Genomic DNA, 19,895 nt, shown 5'->3' on the forward strand with positions numbered 1-19,895 from the left:
GCTCGTGGGCACACTTTGTCTAATTCATACATGATGATGGGGAGAGTTTAAGCAAATAAGCCATTGGTGGTTTGTGTATTTGAGATATGATTGCATATTAGTACGTTCTGTTTCAAAGCAGTGAGAAAAAAAAAAACAAAACAAAGCATTTACTTATATGTCTTCATCGAGGACATTTCTGATTGTAGGAGAGGTGCCCACTCCAGCTAAGCGCTTTGCCTCTGAAAGAAGACGAGTTGCTATAGGGTATGGGCACCTTTCAAGCTCCTTACCTCTGTACTTTGCACCTCTCTTCCCTCAGTTTCCTGCTAAAACCCACAGGATAAGGATTGTGGGATTGGAAGCCTCAGCCAACATCAGGCTCAGCCCCCAGGCAGCTGTAGACCCTGGTAGCTGGGCCTCTCCCAGGGTGTTACTAGGTTAGAACTAAGAAGAGCATCCAGTTGTCCCAGCTCCTTGGTTTGATTCTGTCAACTCCTCTGTATTGTCAGTTTTCATGCAAAATGAGCTATGTATGTAGACTCTATTCAGGCCAAATTTAAAAATAAGATTAACACTTTGTCCCGTTTTCCATTTCCCACATGGTCTCTGCTCTGTAATTTGTGCTTCCTTCACAGTGCTCATGCTTTAGAGTGCTTGCTCCCCTCCCTTGTCACTCTCAGAGGCCTGAACCCACACTTAAACCAGCACCAAGAATCTTTCTGTTGTTACATCTTTGAGCAGAAACATTTTGATCCCACAGTGTGTGCTAACCATTATGGAATATGAAAAGAGCATAAAACTTAGCCCCCTGCCCGTGGAGACTGAGCTGTATTTGAAAAGACAAGACTTAAGAGTCATGACCATATTAATGAGTAAAGTAGTGCGGTATATCAAGATGACACATTTATATAATAAAATGTTTTTTAAAATAGTAAGGTACCAGGGCGCCTGGGTGGCTCAGTCAGTTAAGTGTCTGCCTTGGGCTCAGGTCATGATCTCTGGGTCCTGGGATTGAGTCCTGAGTCCTGCCTCGGGCTTCCTACTCAGTAGGGAGTCTGCTTCCCTCTTCCCTCTGCCCCTCCCCACTGCTCGTTCTCAATCCCTCTGTCAAATAAGTAAATAAAATCTTTAAAAAAAAAAAAGTAAGGTACCGTTCGCATGGCAAAGGCACCCAGAATGAAAGAACTTAGGCAAGGAGGAAACTCACCTTCTTATGGAGCAGTTTTTATAAAGTGATGATAACAGATGAGAAGGTTGGGCAGAGGGGAGGGGGACATTTTGGTCTGGGGCATCTGGTAATTGGAATCTGAGCTTTAAGGGGAGCTGGGTCCTTTGAGAGGATGGGTGCAGAATGAAGAGGATGAGGGCCCAGGACCGGGAGGTGACGTTAAGGAAAGATGCTGATGAAGGAAGTGAAGGCAGAGTGCTTGAAGCGTATTCATCCAAGGCCACGGAAGATGGGAGGCCGAGGCAGTGGTTGGGGTGGTCAGGAGGGTGGGGAGCGGCAGATTCTGAGTAAGCGAGTCAGATGTCACGTACTTTTAAAATTGACAGCTGGTACCTTAAGTCTTGTTTCAGGGGTTTTGAGAGAGAGAAACACAGGTGAAGAAATTAAGGCAGTGTTCGTAGATTACTTATTGGGATTTCTGATGTTTAGTATGGAAGTGTTTCTGCAGTGAGATTAGGGTGGAGCTAGTAGAATACACGGGAAGTCAGGAGACGGGTAATTAACCTAGCTCTGCCATTGGCTGAGCCATGTTCCTTTAGACACGTCACATGTGTCACCATGGTCCTTCAGGCATTGAGGATGTAGTATTCTACGTTGTGTTTGTTTACCGTGTCACATTTCCGGCCATCAGGAGATCACAGGGCCTAAGCACTTGCCTTGACCTGAAATGACAAGGAGTTTCTAATAGAAAGTTTCTCATAGAAGAAGCCACGTTCCCTGCACAGAAGGGCTGTCCGGTAACTGAGTGCAGAGGAATTCGTGAACGACCTGTCTTCTCTGTCTGCAGCCTTGGACAGAGTGAAGAGGCCGTCTCCAGAGTCCCAGAGCAGCAACCTCTGGGTCATTGTCGGCGTGGTCATTCCAGTGCTGGTGGTGATGGTGATTGTCATCATCCTCTACTGGAAACTCTGCCGCACGGACAAGTTGGACTTCCAGCCTGACACGGTGGCCAACATCCAGCAGCGTCAGAAGGTAAGGGTGTAACCCCCAGCCTTCACACAGGCAGTCGTGTGGGCTGGGGTGGGCTGAGTTCAGGCTTTTGATACTGGAAGATGGGACAGAGAGCTAACAGGGACATTTTTTGGTTCTAATGGTGCTGTCTCTTTGACTCACATGTGCTTACTGGAACCACGATTCTTCTCTAGTAGTAATTATATGCCAAGACGATGAAGCTGTATCAAGGCTTAGAAATGTTATGAGCGCCGAGTTCTGTGATTTTATTTATGAAATGATTAGTTCAAAGATTGCATCCATTTTTGTATGAATTCTGATCTATTTTAACCCTGGATATTTTCAAAGAGCAGTAGCCAAGGGAGGTTTTCTCAGATCTGTGTGTCTATTTCTTTCATACACTGTTCTACTGGACGGCATCTTTAGTTTCCATCCACCATACTGGAAACCCACTGTCCGCCTTGATCAAGACCACTTAATCATTAAAATAATGATACTATGTGCCTTCAACATTTTAACTAAAATATATAAGTGGGTTTGTGTTTGCCAATCTTTTGATGTACCCTGAGCCTTTTTTCTTTTATATTATATTTTTTGGACTGTTGGTTTACTGAGAGGATTCTGTTTGGGTTTTTTTGTAAGAAACAACATACCTAGGGGCACTTGGGTGGCTCAGGCAGTTAGTGTCCGACTTGATTTAGGCTCAGGTCATGATCTCAGGGTGATGAGACCAAGTCCCACATTGGGCTCTGTGCTGAGCATGGAGCCTGCTTGTGATTCTCTCTCTCCCTCAAAAATAAAAATAAAAATTAAAAAACTAAGAAAGAAACAACACCTATAACATCAGCTGCATTTTCCAGTTTGGGTTTCTTTAGAGAAGAGCAAGCATCCTGAGTGTAAGATTCTGTAGGTTTTTGTTGTTGTTTTTTTTTTTTAAAGCCACCCTGACTCTGTAATCCTTTAGAACTAATTCACCTACACCTAATTTGACAGCAGTGTGTTTTTAAACATCTTTTTCATGTTGTACCAAAGCATCCCGTTTAGTTTTTATAATAATAGCAATTCTCACTTTTATGTTTCAATGATTTCTGCAATATTTAATTGTCACATACTAGTTTCAGAGCAAAGACATTGACTCTTGGTAAGTGTCGAGTTTTGGTTGATCTGGTGTGAGCAGAAACATGCCAAGGACCAGAGAAGAACTCAGTAGCTGCATACATCTAGTATACCAGGCAATGAGCCGTCACCAAGGGGATGGAAAGTGGTAACCCGTTGACTGTGGGTGTGAATGTGCACCCTCTGTGGGTCTCACACATTTAGAGGACTCACTTGACTCTAGAAATTTGGTAAGGAAAAGCAAGGAAGAGGCAGAAGAACAAGAGATAAAGGGTTGCCTGTTGACCTTTTAAATTTATTCTGTCTGGGTCTAAAAAGTTCTGCCCATTACAAACCTACAGCTGCTGAATGAAAAAATAGGTATTCTTAATTTATTGTACTTTTGTAAAAGTCAATGAAGAGTATTCTTTTTCTTATGAATTAACTAAAAATGCAAAATCATGACTAAATTTGCAAGCTGATGGTTATCAAGTGTATTGGAAGCAATTTATATATTAACATTATATTTATTACCCATCTGCATTTATTATTTACAGAGTGTGCTAAGATTGTTTTGTTAGACTAGATAATGCCATGGAAAACGCTGGAAAAAGTGCTGGAGGTCCTAAATCATTCATAGCGTGAATTTCACTGTAATAAGATCATCAATAAGTTTGGAAACATTTTTGTTCCGGTGAAAGAGTATCGTTACTCTTTGAGAGTTACTCTGAAGAGAGATTCACCCAGTGTGGACGGTTATGTATTCAGGTCTTTCATGTTCCAGGTTCCCTAACATAAATACTCCCTGTGGAAGCCTGTTCATCATCTGTTACTTCATTCAACTGTCAGAGGACAGCATCTCTTGAGTTCAAAATAGGCTACTCCCCCAATTTTCTCCTTCTCCCACTTTTACTTCCGAAATATCTTCATGCCCCAGATGTTGCTGTAAATCAAATGGACAGAATTTCAAATAGAACTTCCAGCCCTTGGGGTTGCTCTTGCTGTGCACGTGCTGGAGGATTTGGGCAGAGTCTTACAGCACGTTTGTCGGTAGGTCTTCTGTGTGGAGGAGTCCCTGAGGGAGTCAGTGTCTTCTGACCCGCATGGGGGGCCCTGAGCTCTGTGACATTTCAGAAGGGTGGTCTTTGTTTTGCTGGCTCAGGAACCGACTGTGTATAGATCTTGTCATGTGTTTATAATAGGAAAAGGACGGTCTCTGTTTAGTTTAGAAACAAATATCTCTACTTCATAAGCGTTTCTTTTAAGATTTACCTGGCAGTAGTGATGGGCTTCTAGCCCATCCCTTGGGACAATTTTAAAAGATGCTCGTTTCCCCTGGGACTACCAAAGTTCTTTTTCCTTCTTGTGCAGCTCTCTGTTGTCTCTCTCTCTGTTCTGCTCACCCTGCCCCCTGATCGGCCACACTGCTGCTCTCCCAGATCCTTGAGCTCAATAATCCCAGAGCTATAAACATCTGGAAACAATACATATGACCACCAAAAAATCCACACCCCCTGCCCCTTGTAATGAGCAGGAAACCTCTTCAGATTGTCTGGGAGTGAATTAGTTTTGACATACGATGAGAGGGAGAGGCCATTCTGTCACATTTTGAGACCGGGTCCTTTTTTATTTCCAATCATTAAAAAAACAAATCTAACCCCTATCTTTCTTTTATCTGTAGTCTCTTTAATCTGTGGCCCAAAGTCATCACTGTTTCCTGGTATCAGGAAAGCTGCAGCTTGGACCCACCTTGCCCTGTTGAGGTTCTATTTAAAGAGACGAATGTCATTGGCTAGATGCTGCTGGTCCCATGAAAACTTGTTCCTTCCGATGGGGACAGTTCACTCCCTGTGGTTGGCGTGGGACTGTGGTTCCTGACCAGTGGGCACTGCGGGCAGCCAGATGGAGCTGCAGTAGTCACTGCCTATCCATTCACCGAACACCGAGCATTTGCTCTGAGCCAAGCAGGGCCAGGTGGAGTTGCAAGCCCGGATAACATGCAATCCCTGTTTCAAGGACTTCAGTAAGGGAGAAGGACAGGTGACCCAGACACTGACACACAGCAAAGCAAGTCTATCTAGGCTGTCTTAGAAGCAGGGAGGTGGGGCAGCCACCCCGTTGGGTGGTGGGCTGCCTCTGCCTTCTGGAAAGAGGTGATGCTGGGGCTGAAGCTCAGAGATGGAGGTGAAGCCAGGTGAAACGCCCATGTAGAGGGAATGGCCTATATGTCAGGAATGATGGAGCAAATGTTGTCTGGAAGGGCACAGCAAAAACTGAGGTGACAGTAGGCAAGAGCCAGGCTGGGAGGAATTGTAGGACATATCAGGGGCAAGCAATGGTGTTGTAGCTGATGGGGAGCCACGGAAGCGTTTTCAACAGGGAGAGCAGCTTGAACATTTTTATGTCTGGAACGACCACTTTGGGAGGCTGTGTGGACAGCTGATTGAAGAGAGACTCCATGAGCGTTTCTCCCGTCTCAGCCAAATTTATCTCATCCCCTGTGGTTGCTCTCTGGGTGTCTGCAAGGACGCCTTGGTACCTAATATGTGGAGAGTTCAGTTCACCCATGGTCACTGGACTGCGATTTGCTGTGGCCCGGGGGTGGGAGAATCTTGGAGATTGCTCTTCTAACTCCAAGACCACAGGGTGACCAGAGAGCCCGGGGCTGCAGCAGACACGGGCAGTAGCTTCGCCTTGTCTTCACCTTCTGAGTGGAAACAGCACGGCCACTGTGAAACATTTCACAGACTCATCCACCAAATAAGAAAGGGGTAGACAATGCTGCTCTCTTCAAGATGGCAGACTTTTACTCAGGCACGTTTGGGGTTTGCTCTGTGATTTCTCTTGTCATCTTAACTGCTCCTTCCCAGGGGTTCAGGCTAACTGGAGTGCTAGAGATTCACTCCATCTTGTTCTGCCTGGGTTGTATTATATTTATGGCTCACATGTTTTAAAATTCATCAGGCATCTCTCCTGTTCTTTGGCTGACCTGCTTTACCCGCCCGCTCTGACTTGTCAGCGATGTTATTCCAGTGGGGCACGGACAATGGGGCCTGTCCCCTGTGTGACATATTAAAGAGAGAAGGAACAAAAGAGCCGTCTTTCCTCAGAAATGAGGGGTCCTAATGGAAATATTGAAGGCACTAATTAATTGAGGCTCTTCTTCTATAAAATACTGTTTGAAGCTTATTCTGCATGTGGGAGCCAGAGACACAATACTGCCAGACTTAACTCTAGATTTTTTTTTTTAAAGAAATGGAAAAACTAGAAAAGCATTCTGGAAAGCAAGGATGAAACAAAGGAGCTAATTCCATAAAAGGGCACGATTTCCTCTAATGTCTTCCTTCTGTGTGTTCTAAGATAGCTTTCGTTTTGTGTAGAAGCACAGAGTAGCTGCCAAATTTCTATTTTTGTAGAAGGTGGTGACTCACCCTCTTGGTGAGAAGTGCAAGGATCTGATGGGTGTATTTGAAGATGTTGGTGGGAATCAACAGTGAGCCCACAGGGCTTCGATGGACATGTGTTTTATTTTATTGATAACATATAGCTTTTTTTTTTTTTGGCTCCCCACAAAAGCCGTGTAAGTTTGGAACTTCAACTGACTTTTTAAAATTCATTTAGTCATCACATATTTACGGATGGTCTACCTTGTGTCACACCCTGTTGCTGAATTATAAAATTTTCTATCTAACTTCATAGCTTTTATCTGATGGCTGAGGACACTTAGGTATTTATATTAACTGCTTGTTATTTCATCAACCAATAGCAATAATAAGCATTTTGACATATACACACGCTTGTTTCTTGCATGAACCCTGAGAGTTTGTCCAGGTAGACCAGTAGTATTAGCTCCTAGGCTTGGGTACACTGAATGCACCACAGAGGCAGAGCTGTTTGTGTTTTTTCCTTATTCACTTGGAGACCTCTACTTGGAGGAGGCAGTCTGTGGCTCCTCCTCCAATTTTGGTAGAGCAGACTATCTACCTTGCAAAAGGGATTGTCTCTTGGTCGTTGGAGGTATTCAGTTTCTTGCTGAGAAATACACTAAAAAAGATTTTACCAAGACTTATTAAATGGCGTTGATGGTGTTGACTCAGTGACTATTGATTATGTCTGTGATTCTTTCATTTAGAGGCAGCTTGTTTATGGAGCCACCATGAGGTGCAGCTGGGTAAAGGCTCCCATTTGGGTGAGAGGGGCGCTTCTCTTCTGTAAAGCAGGAGAAGGACCCTTACGACGGGCAGCGGGAAAGAGGAAACAGCGTGATGCCTAGACTACAGGCACACTCTCAGGAAAATCACTGGTAGCGAAGAGTGTATACTGACCTTGTCCATCTGGACTTTGATGGTCTTAAAATGGCTGCATGCCCCTAGGAAAATATACACCCTTGGGGATTTGGGGAGCCCTGCTGAAGATCAGTCTTGTGGATGAGGAGATAAACATATCCCGAGTGGTTGGAGGGGAGGGGGAACCAGAGAGGGGCAGGTTTGGGTTCACATTTGTGGAAGAGTGTTCCTGAGCCAAGGACTGTGGTGAAGTAGCCTACTCTTGTCATACGACATCATTAATTTAGAAAACACAGCCACACCAGGTCTTTACCTTTTGTTTCCAAGCAACATCTTTGTAAACTTTGTTTATGGGAAGTTTTGTCCCCCTCTGCTGGCAGAAGTTATTATTGCAGACTCCTTTCCTTCTCTTCACTGATGTAGACTTGCAGTGCTAAAAAGACCGAGATCATGAACAGAAGCCATTGGTGTTGTCACTCATTTGGCATAAAATTCACACAAATATGGTAAAACCTTTTGCTTCTACATAGCATGTTATCTAAAATAATTCCTTAGGTTGGTTTGGGCTTTGTCTTTGATGGATGGACTCTCTCTAGGGATGGAATACAGCCTGGCTAAGGCCTTGGTTGTGCATGTGGCCTTCCTGCCAACGAGACTCCTGGGACAATTATTGAAATGCAGTTTAGTTTCCTATACTCTGCAAGCTCAAATTAATGACACACAGTACCCCCCACTCCCGACACTTTTGGTGTCCCCACAAAGGGTGGCTCACCTTTATTGGCCACAGTTCTCTATACTTTTGAGCACCTTTCCTGTGTTAGCGCAGGAAGCTGGAAGCTGAGGTCTGGACTCCGTGGTGGCAGGTTGACGGGGTCTGGGCTGTGGGTTTGATGTTGCTACTGTTATTCTCAGGTAAGACTTCTGTGTCCCCCAGTGTGAGAGGTGGACTTTTTCGAAAACACCTTTCTCCTTCCTCCTTGGGCCCCGGTACTATTTTTGGCCACTCCCTTCCAGAGATTCTCTATCCCCTTGCCTTCTATTACATTGAACTTCACAAATTCTTTTCTTTGAAGTCACCTATTTTTTTTCCTTGCCTCCTTTTCCTCCTTTGAACCCCAAACTATTAGATGTTCCCCAGCATTTTATCCACAGACTCTGTTTTCATCTTGAAAAATCTGAGGAAAAAAAAAAAGTCTCAGGTCCCCTACCTGTCATCTTCTGTATAGATTCTCTCAAAGTCCGGTCTCCAGCCTGAAATTTCCCCTAAGCTATTGTCCTCCGTGTCCAGCTACACAGGGCTATTCTCCTTTGGAGCTTTTCCTGCCATCTCAAACTAAGCACGTCTAAAGTGAAACCTGTCTTTTTATCTCCTCAGGTTACCATTCTTTCATGATGAATGTCCCTTCCACCGTTCAGGATGCCTGCCTATAAGTCATTCAAGTCATCACTGGCTGCTTTCCCTCCTTCACCTCTTATGTCTATTTTTGGCTTCCAGATCCTTCAGCCCAGCCTCTAGAACTATTCATTCCTTCCCATTTCCATTGCTAGGGTTTTGGGCTCAGGCTTTTGTCATTTCTTGCATGGGTATTGTTGGCCCTCCTATAGCCCTTTGTGTCCTGTCTGCTTGGATTTTAGAAATCTGCCTCTTCAGAAACATTTAGTGGTTTTCTGCTCTAGAAATTGGCACTTGGTGTTGGCCAGCCTTCTCTCCCTCCCCACATTCTGACCCTTCTAGGGCAGCTGATGGGACCTCTTCCTACCCCTCAAGTGTTCTCTGGTGCCTGACATGATCTAGAACATTGTCTGTGTAGTTGCCCTTTTCATTTCCAAGTTCTGCCCGTCCTGTGAATCCTGGCTCAAGTCTCCATTTCTCTATAAATAATATCTTGCTCATGCCACTCTCTGGGACCACGTGATCATGCTGCTGTGACGGTGGGTCAGGTATTAGCTTGTGATGTCTTTCGTATCATGGTCTAGCTGTTTGATCCTGTACTCTTCTTTAATCTTTCGCAAGTATCTGTCTTTTCTGCAGACTCTAGGTGAGAATGGCCCTGTGCACACAGTTGACGTTTTAGAGATGCTTGTTGAATTAGAATGATGGGATGGCAGGCATGATCTTGGTCAGAAGTCAGCACTCAACAATCTTGCCAGCTCTCACAAATCCCTTTTTACAGCCCTCAGATTTCAGATTGACTGTCTTCGCTTGTGTGTATGTGTTTTAGTTGCAGATCCCTAGTGTGAAGGGCTTTGATTTTGCTAAGCAGCATCTGGGTCAGCACAATAAAGACGATATATTGATTATTCATGAGCCAGCACCACTCCCGGGACCTGTGAAGGACCACACCACGCCCTCTGAAAACGGAGATGTGCCGAGCCCCAAGGCAAAGATCCCTTCCAAGAACGTCCGTCACAGAGGAAGGTTCTTATCGGGCTTTCTGTATTGTTCCCTATCACAGAGCATGTTTCCCTTCTCAGTTTTGTCAGTTTCCAGTGTCAGAAGAGCTGATGGTGAGTATTCCCTGGGTCTGCAGCCCGGGAGACTGGCAACAGCTTGCCCAAAGTCCACGAGCCCGAGGGCTCCCAACCCACTTCAGTGGACTGCCATGGGAGGCCAGATGCTTTGGTGGTCCCCCCCTGAGACTTGATTAGGTCTTGCCTAGCTTGAGTGGGTATATTCTGGGGTGATCATTCTGGGCCCTCTGGAGACGATATCAGAAGTAATGTCTAAAAAGTGCATGACACATAATACGCACTCAGCTGGTAGTGGCTTTGCCTTTGCTGTTATGCCAGCCGTTGGCTATGCCTTCGTTGCTTTGTCTGCGGGTGACTTTCATCACATCCTTTTTTCTTTGCTTGCTTTCCCTCTAGCTGTCTGTGTTGTCACCCTCGTTAGCATGTTTCCATGGACTCGTACCACCTCCTGCCTGCCCAGCTCCCCATCCCCAGTGTCTTTCCATTCCTCCTATCAAAGGGAAGCAGGCAGAGGGCTGGTGTTAACACGGCACCTGGAAGTCCCCCATCACCCTCTGATCCTAGGAGAAGGGCTGTAGCTGGGTCAAAGTTCAGAATCAGATTTTATGCAGCTGCCTTTAGATCTCAGCACAATCACACTAGGGTATGGAAGCCTCAAATTATCAGTGTGCCTTTGAGCTTTGAACTCCAAATCTTGATTTCCTGCGAAGAGGGAAGAAATGTGTGATCCTACCAACATTTGAAATGCTGTCACAATTTCTGACTTACCAGAAAACCTACCCCAGGGGGTTCTGGCCTAGTTTTAACAATTTAATGGATGTTACACCATGATCTTTACAAAAGAAAATGAATTATGTAGAGAGATGTTATTTGCTTAATCATCTTGCAGGCTAAGAATAAATCGAATCATTAAAGACTATTGAATATTTTAGTATAATTTTGCCAAGTTTTTTTTTCTCTTCCCTTAGTCGTCTCATCCTAAACATTTAGACACAACATTTCAGTGGTCTGCATGGTTAATGTAGGACTTTAGCATCCCTCGGGGGCACAGAGAAAAGGGGTGCTAACTGGTTAAGGAGTTTCCTTAACTCCCTGCAACCAGGTTCTGTGTCACCCTTGCTTTGGTAAACAGAATTGAAGCTCAGGGGTGATCACTGCTTTTGTGTTGTAAGTATAGGCTTCTTCCAGAGTTGTGGGGTTCTGTGGGGTGAAGATAGGACCACCCTGGGTTCCTAGGGATTCTGTGGTCCCCGTGGGGGACCTGGAACCAGGCCTGAACCCCAGATCTTCTGATACAGTCTATGCCAGACCCAGACTGCCAGTCCAGGGCCCTGGTAACTGAGGAACCGTCCTCCTGTCTGGCTTAGCTTCCTAGCATTTGTTGGAATACAAAGTGCTGAGCATAGAAGCCGTGTAATACTCTCTTCAAGAGGGGACCATGTGCCATCAATGTGTTCCTTGAAGATGATTTTTGGAAATGGTCTCATTTCTGTCTGTTTTGCCTGTAAGCCTGACTTCCACATCTAAATTAATGTGACCTCTCCCCACCTCCCACCCCACCCCCCAGGCCCTTTCTTTCTTTTTTCTAATGTTTGCATTTGTTTTGTGACTGCAGAGTTTCTCCCTCGGATGCTGACTCTACCGTAAGTGAGGAGTCCAGTGAGAGGGATGTGGGAGACAAGACGCCAGGAGCGGTGAACGATGCCCAGTCCCACAGAGCCCCGCAGAGCGGTCTGTGACTCTTCTCATTCTCCACGTTAAACGTAGTAATTATGAGATTCCAGTAGGATAAGGTTTTACACTACTTCAAATGCTACATACTAAAAAAAAAAAAAAATCTACAGGGTAATATTCATCCATATGGTGAATTTCTCAGCATCGACTGTCACTGTCTAATGTCGTACTGGTGGCTGCATCGATGGGGGAGACTGCGCTAGACTCTGTTAGGGATTCACTCAAGTATGTTTTGAGGTTAATAGCCACGTTCCATTCTAGTTTAGAGTCCTAATGGTTTTCCTCCCTGGAGAACAGGAGGAAACTAAAACCAGAGTCTCAAAAACTACCTTCAGAATTTAGTGACCTTCTTAGGATCCAATTCTGGATTTTTCTCAGCTGTCACTGCCAGGAAGTCATTTATTTATCATGGGTCCAAATGCATTCTATTTGGTCTTGTTCCTAGACCGTTCTTCCCGCAGGTGGTTCAGTGTGATCGAATGGCATAGCATATTTGTATCTGTCGTCTGTGGCTTTTTAGGCCAGGTCTGAAATGAACTTAGTGTCTGGCCCTTTACCGTGGATCTCATGCTCTGTGATCAAACTAAGCCCACAGGTTTAACTAGACTCAGGGGCATTTTCTGGTGTGATGGCAAGGTAGTTCGGTTTTAGTTTACCAGACTCTTAAATAAATGTGCGAGTATAGCTCTTATATTTGCTGGAGTTTTAATTATATTTCAGGACCGTTTCAGTAATGCAAAGAAAAGTGGGATGCCTCAGGATATTATTTTTAATAGTAATTTTTATACTTAAACATTTGTCATCACAAATTTCTTTGTTTGAAAATGCAGTACAGAGTGAACCATATTCTAGAAATGAACAGATTCTAGCTGGAAACCAGAGGGCCTGATCTGTCACTGTCATGCATACGACCTTCCAAGTCCCTTAGTCTTTGGGGCTTCTGTGGGACTAAACTAGCTCATTTTTGAAATTCCTTCCAGCTCCTTTTTGGTGTTAAAGAAAACTCCCTTAGAATAAGGGAAGAATTTTTCTTTGGATCCAGTTTCACAGAATCTTAGAAGTTATTTAGCACCATGGCAACAGGTGCTCTGTTTCAGATAGACAGGACTAAAATCTAATTTCGATTCCAGGAAGGAAATATTTGAGGGGAAAAAAAAAAAAAGAATCTGTTCTGGAGTTTCTCCGTTTCTGCTAATTGCTTATCTGAGAAAGTTTTGCTTTTAGTTCCTACATTTAATGCCTCACAGTTTTAGTATATGCTGCATGGCTAACAAAAATCAAAAGTCACTACCATCGTATATTCAAAATCCAGGTAGTAAGCATGTCAGGTGTGGGACTGAGTTGCCTGTGGAAGGAGGCAAGTGCATTAGATGTTCTTGTGAGTTCTAGAAGCTCAGCAGCTGCTATTATGATTTAGAGAGATACCACAGTCTGCACATTATTTTCATGTTTTAGAAAGATGATTTTCTTACTATAGATACCATTTCACTTGGAAGCTTTTGCTTATTTCTTTAAAGCTGCCATGAAGGCATTTCGTTGCTTGCATAGAACTTAATTAAATACCCTATAGAAAAGATTGTGAGTTTCTAATCATAGCTTTTGAATTATTTTGTAATTCATGTAAAAGCCCTTCTTCTGTGGCAAGTCATAGTTGCTTGAGAACCATCTGGGTCCATGTTGCCCTGGGACCAATGTTCCCTGTCCCCACAGTAGGTGGCATGGCTGCTGGGTGCCTTCTGACTCCTTGGTGAAGCTTTCGATGGATGTCACAATTCATCTGACATTTCCAGGGCCCACATGGCAATGATAGCTGAGAAAAGAGCATTGTTAACGTTTTGGTCTGTTAGAGGTTGTGCTTTATTCCCTTCCCAGCTGACTGTTTTTGGAAGGTGGCTAGACCATGATGCATACATGACCATCCATGAATGGACTCTTATGAGGTTATTGACTCAGATGTCACTGTGTTCACAGTTATTGCGGTTTTAGAATAAGTCACACCATTTCCACGGGTTCCCTTTAGCGGAGCTGTGAAGAGCGAGATGAGGTAGGAGGTGACGCACCTTCCTCGAGTGAAGGCAGCGGCATTCAGGCTGTTACTGTGCCACCACCGTGGTGTCCTCGCAGACGGTGGCGTCCCCCCTCCTTCTGTCATCAGAAATCCACCCAGTAGGCAAGGACTGCAAGACACGTGTGTGCAAGGGGGTGATTTTTAAGTAGTTGGAACTTCATTAATGAGAATTACGCAAATTTTGAATTCTGGAATGGAATTCTTAGTTGGAACTAAGCTGACATCTACCGTGGCACGTGCTCAAGAGTTTGCTCAGCAGGGGGCGCCCGGTCCGCTGAGCGTCCACGATTCTTGGTTTCAGCTCAGGTTGTGATCTCAGGGTCCTGGGATCGAGCCCCGAGTTAGGCTCCGTGCTCAGCGGGGACTCTGCTTGAAGATTCTCTCTCTCCGCCCCTCCTCCTGCTTGCTCGCTTGCTCTCACTCTCTCTCAAATAAATAAATCTTAAAAAAAAAAGTTTGCGAAGCAAATTAATAGTTTTAGAGAGATTGCCAGGCAACTGTTTTGACTACCTATCACATCAAAGTTTTTCAAATTATTGTGGAGCCTCATTTATGAAGTGATGTGAGGTCATAAATTAGAATTCTTTGCCTTATACCAGATTCCCAGAGGCCTGTTTGAGGTCATATCTTACAAACTTAGCTGAGGTGACTGGTCGTTTAGTCCTTCATGCGCCAAATGTGTACTCAGGGCCTGTGGTGGGGGAGGTGCTGGAAGAGGATGAAGAGAGAGACATACGATCCCTGCCTCACAGGATATTAATGGGGGCCGTGGGCCTTGGTGATAATGCACATTGCCTGTATTCACCTATAGATAATGAAGTTAGCATTTCTTGAGAAATGTTCCATTGCTTCGGCATTTTAGCAGCACATATTGCCCTTCCCTCTGTCACGCTGCTTTGTCGATGTTTCCCACACTCTAATTTCTGTCATTACAATTTTTTTGTTTTGTAATATTTGAACAGAGATGGGTTTTATAATAATTTTTTATTATATTATGTTAGTCACCATACAGTATATCCTTAGTTTTGGACGTAGTGTTCCATGATTCATTATTTGCGTATAACGCCCAGTGCTCCATGCAATATGTTAATCCAAAGTCTCTAACTTACCTTAAGGCAGATTCACACAGATTAATCTCTGTGTATCCAGTTGTACTCTCTATTGGTTATTGTTGTCCAGGTTGTTTTTTTAAAATTGTACAGTACATAGCAAACAATAAAAATAACCCAGTTATAAAATAGGTGTGTATATATATATATATATTAGAAAGCCTGGGTCCTGAGCAGTATGGAAGCTCGAGGATTTTCTGGGATTCTCATGCTTCTCTGGTTGCAGTGGTGAATTACAGAGTGACGAGCCATGACCACGGTTGGGGGCTGGAACAGGGCACAGACCGGAGCCGGTCACAGGCCTGCAGCTCCCAGGTACCCAGGCAGGCAGATAGCACTGTGGGGGGGCTCAGTCTTCCTTTGTCGTCTTTGTGTCCTGGTCTTTTCACCCTCCTGGAGGAAAGCAGTCTCACCTTTTAAGTGCCAGTAGCTTAATAGGCTCCCCTTTGTGACATTTGCTGCTATGTTATAAGTTTGGGTTAGCCAGGCTAGTCTATCTGGGGAAGCTAATTACCTCCTTGTAGCATCGTGCCTGTAATTTGAGTAGCTGCCACCGGATGAATGGTGGTGCCCGGCTGTGCTTGTGTTGCACAAATAGGCTCCCTCCGAGCCCAGGGCAGGGAAAGAAAGCCCCAGAATAGCCTGAATCAAGATAACTGTGCCTCCTCACTAAGAGAGGCGTCGTTCATTCACAGTTCCAGAAATCATTTCTAATCGCGTGGGGTAACGAATGAATATAATTCACATTGAGAGGAAGTACAAAGACTTACATACCACTGACGTGCGTGCATTCCTTATGTAAAATAGCCGCTATTTCTTAGTGTTTTGCTCAATTCTATCTTGTCCTTTTTTATTTATTTTTTTAAAGATTTTATTTATTTATTTGAGAGGGAGAGAGAGAGAGAGATAGTGAGAGAGAGCACTCAAAGGCAGACGCTTAATCAACTGAGCCACCCAGGTGCCCCTCTATCTTCTTTTACATCACGGAGAAACCTCTATATTTTTCACTTGTGCTTGAACCAACCTCAGGCTTTTGTTTAAAACAGATTCCGCGTGCTCTCACTTCTTCTCGTGACCTCTTAGCCATTTATTTTATTTTATTTTATTTTATTTTTTAAAGATTTTATTTATTTATTCTTCTCCCTAGCCTGCCGCTCCCTGCCGCTTGTGTTCTCTTTCTCTCTGACAAATAAATAAATAAAATCTTAAAACAAAAAAAAAAATTAACGGGCACCTGGGTGGCTTAGTCGGTTAAGCGTCTGCCTTCAGCTCAGGTCATGATCCCAGGGTCCTGAGATCGAGTCACTCATCCCACTCCCTGCTCAGTGGGGAGTCTACTTCTCCCTCTCCCTCTGCTCATGCTCTCTCTGTCACTCTCTTGCTCCCACTCTCTCTCTCAAATAAATAAATAAAATCTTTAAAATAAAAGAAGAAAGCAGCATCCAGAGCGTTCAGAGGGCGACTGTGACTTATCAGAGGGAGTGCTTCCAAATAGCTGTGTCGAGCTCTTTCCATCCCTTTAGCCCTTCTGCAACTCTCTCTCTTTGCCTTTTTAAAAGTAAAGTTTATTAGGAGTATTTCTACTGTAAAAGTCATACTCATTAGAGAACATCCTCTCTAGAGAAAATGCAAGAAATTGGAAAAAATCACCCTTCATACCAAGATCCAATCTCTGTTTTCTTTTTTGAAGTTCTAATTACTTTTCTAACAAGTTCCAGGAAGTAAAGTATACAGGCTGTACAGTTTCTCCTCTTGACCATTTTTTTTTTTAAGATTTTATTTATTTATTAGAGAGACAGCAGGAGCAGTGGGGAGGGGCAGAGGGAGAGGGAGAAGCAGACTCCCCGCTGAGCAGGGAGCCCCATGTGGATCTTGATCCCAGGACCTAAGATCATGACCTGTGCTGAAGGCAGACACTTAACGGACTGAGCCACCCAGCTCCCCCCCCCCCCCTGACCATTTTGAAGGGTACTACTGTCCTTTTTTTAAAGTGGGAATGAATGCCCTGCAGGCGGCAGCTTTTCCTTCTCTCGGCTCTTCACCTTGGTTTTCTTCGTGCATCAGAACTGAAAGGCCAGACGTGTTCAGTGCCTGCATGTCCACACTCCCCTCATCTTCTGTCTTCACCGGTATAGTTGCCTTGGTGATTGCATTTATATCTCTCCAGATGAGAGCAAAAGTTCAGAGCTGCTGTCAGTGTTTCTCTATAAGTTCCACAAGCTGATTAGTGACTCACTGTGCAGCCCCTGCCTTTTCCCTTCCCCTCCTAAAGACTCTGAAATGCCTTTAGACAAAACAGGGTAAGTTTTGGCACCGAGTAACGTGACGATTGATTATTTGCTGTTTCTTTAGGATGGTTTTATTTATTTATGCTTTTGCTTGTCCTTCTGCTCCAGGGCCACCGCCGCCCAGTTCGGGGAATGAGCAGCACTCCTCGGCCTCCATCTTTGAGCATGTGGACAGGCTGTCCCGGTCCTCGGAGGCCAGCCGGCGGGTTCCCAGTAAGATACAGCTGATTGCCATGCAGCCCATCCCGGCACCTCCGGTTCAGCACCCCATACTGGCCGACCGGGTGGCAGAAACCAACAAAATTAACAAAGAGGTATTTATTCTTTTTAAAAAAGTACATTTATAAAAAGAAAAACAAAAACCACATTCTGATTTGGTCAGTGCTTAAAAACAGGTGGAAATTGCACTGTCAGAAGGTTACTAAAGCTAGGAGCTGCTGACAGGTATTCTTCGTTTTAAATATTAAACTCAGTTTTTGTTTAGATCCAATACCATCCAAGGACACTGTTAGGCATACGGCAGATGTACAGAGAGTTAATGTAGCAAACCTGAGCCTGCTATCCTTCAAAAGTCCTGCTGTGGCCCTTGGCTAGTGTTTGGGAACTTATATTTCAGAAACATTCCCACTATTCCCAGAACAGAGTGGGTCACCGTGCCCAGGTGTTTATGCAAACATTATGACTTATCAGAACATCTCTTTTCCTTCTGGGACTCTGGAATTTGGGGACATGCTAGGCAGAGGGAGCCTATTGGACCAGTCCCCAGTATGAGTCCTGGACATTACATCTCTGATGGGCTTCCTTGGTGGACATTTCACATGTGTTGTCACAACTCATTGCTGGAGAAATGAAGCAACAATGTTCTGTGTGACTCCCCTGGGGAAGGCCTCCTAGGCTTACTCCTGGTTTCCTCCAGACTTCACCCCACATGCCATTTCTCTTTGTTTATTTTGATTTGCATCCTTTTGCTATGATAAATGGGACTAAATGCTGAGTCCTATGAGTTTTCCTAACGAACCTTTGAACGTGGAGTGATCTTAGGACCACTGTAAACTTTGTGATCCCTGATAGATCTGCTCTGGCCCCAAGGATCTAGTAATACCTAGTAAAATCCTATTCCACTGAATCTTGGAAGAGTGAGTTAGATCCACTTCTCCCCTAAGATTTTGGGAACCAGAATGCCACGCCAAGTCACTGTTAACTTGACCTTGAGAGATTTGACCTGGGCTGGATAATGAGTGGAGCGAAGGCCATTTAGGATTGTACACTAGGCAGCTCCATGTCTGTCCATTTCCTGCCTCTAAGAAACACCTGTTACTGTCGTGAGTTCTGCCAGGGTGAAGTAGTAGGAAATTGCTACATTTGCAACCCCCTCCCCACTTTAAAGGTGATCCTTAAAGTAGATCATCTTACAGAAGTCCTATTAAGAGTTCTTAACGGTCTTTCCTTCTTCTTGCTAAGAATGTGTGCCATGGGTTTAGGATGGTATGCGCTGCTTCTGCTCACCAATGCTGGGGAGCCCCAGCCCTGCACATCCCCGGTCCTAACCTGGACCTGTCTCCAGCATCTCCAGTTGCACGTGCCTCTGTGCCTGCCATGCCTAAGCACCCTAAATCTGCCCGACAGAAAGAAGGGAGTGTGCTCACCAGGCCTGTGGCCCCACAGCTTGAGAGCGTACATCTCCATGTTTTTCTTTTACTCTCTTTTTAAAATGTAGTATTTGATGTATACATAGGCTATGGGACTAGCCAATGGGTGATGGCAGGTTCTCTGCCCCCGTGTGTGGGTGTGGCTGTCCCTGTTGCCCCCTTTGGGGCCTCGCAGGAGCCTAGGATGGCCATCTGGGGCAAAGGAACGCCTTCCCAAGATGCTGTCTCTGCATGGAGGCCAGAAACCTTCAGGAACATTCCATGTCTTTCCCTCCTCTTCCCTCGGCCACGCAGATCCAGACGGCGCTGCGGCACAAGTCCGAGATCGAGCACCATCGGAACAAGATCCGGCTCCGCGCCAAGCGCCGCGGTCACTACGAGTTCCCGGTGGTGGACGACCTGTCCTCTGGCGACACGCGCGAGCGGCACCGTGTATACCGCAGGGCGCAGATGCAGATCGACAAGATCCTGGACCCCACGGCCAGCGTGCCCTCGGTGTTCATCGAGCCCAGGAAGAGGTGCGCGCTCTGAGCAGGGCTCCCCGAGGTTTGCCTGTGGAGGCCCTGCAGCCCTGCTCCTGCTTGGGCTGCTCCCATCACGCGCCTGCCTCTCCACCTGCCTCAGAACCTTGTTCCTGGGTTTACTCTGCCTCCTCTCATTCAGCTAGTTGAAAATGGCAGTCACCCTTTCTTTCTCAGATGGTCCCCCCTGGTTTCCCTCCTCCGTCTCCCCTCACTCCCAGTACCTTCACCTCCTCGGCATGGGCAGGTCCATTTCTTTTCCCATAGCTGCCCTCAGAGTCTTGGTCTCTTGGTCTTCCAGACCCCTGTCCCTAAGGAGACATGCATTTTCTTTAATCACTGCTCACATTTATGCCCTGCTCTGTTCAATACCTGTAATGGCTTCGGTTGCCTGCCATGTGGAACGTGTGTTCCTGTACCAGGCAGGGCCCTGCCTCTCCATTCTGGCTGCTTCCCACCATCCAACAGTATAGACAGTGTCTCTCCATTAGATGGTCCCCTCATTGCCCCCT

The 19,895-nt window shown here is 45.2% G+C and overlaps 1 protein-coding gene across 1 annotated transcript in view; it reads left to right on the forward strand.

The window, feature by feature from the left end:
- KIAA1549 (KIAA1549 ortholog) overlaps nt 1-19,895 on the forward strand; it is a 115,990-nt gene that overhangs the window by 59,028 nt on the left and 37,067 nt on the right. The window contains exons 12-16 of the mRNA XM_040644537.1: nt 1,998-2,182; nt 9,765-9,961; nt 11,630-11,745; nt 17,322-17,527; nt 19,157-19,380. Of these exons, the coding sequence (XP_040500471.1) occupies nt 1,998-2,182; nt 9,765-9,961; nt 11,630-11,745; nt 17,322-17,527; nt 19,157-19,380 (928 nt within the window). The remainder of the gene's footprint in view (nt 1-1,997; nt 2,183-9,764; nt 9,962-11,629; nt 11,746-17,321; nt 17,528-19,156; nt 19,381-19,895) is intronic.

Source organism: Ursus maritimus, unplaced genomic scaffold, assembly GCF_017311325.1.
Source record: "Ursus maritimus isolate PB19 unplaced genomic scaffold, ASM1731132v1 scaffold_3, whole genome shotgun sequence".
Taxonomy (NCBI): domain Eukaryota; kingdom Metazoa; phylum Chordata; class Mammalia; order Carnivora; family Ursidae; genus Ursus; species Ursus maritimus.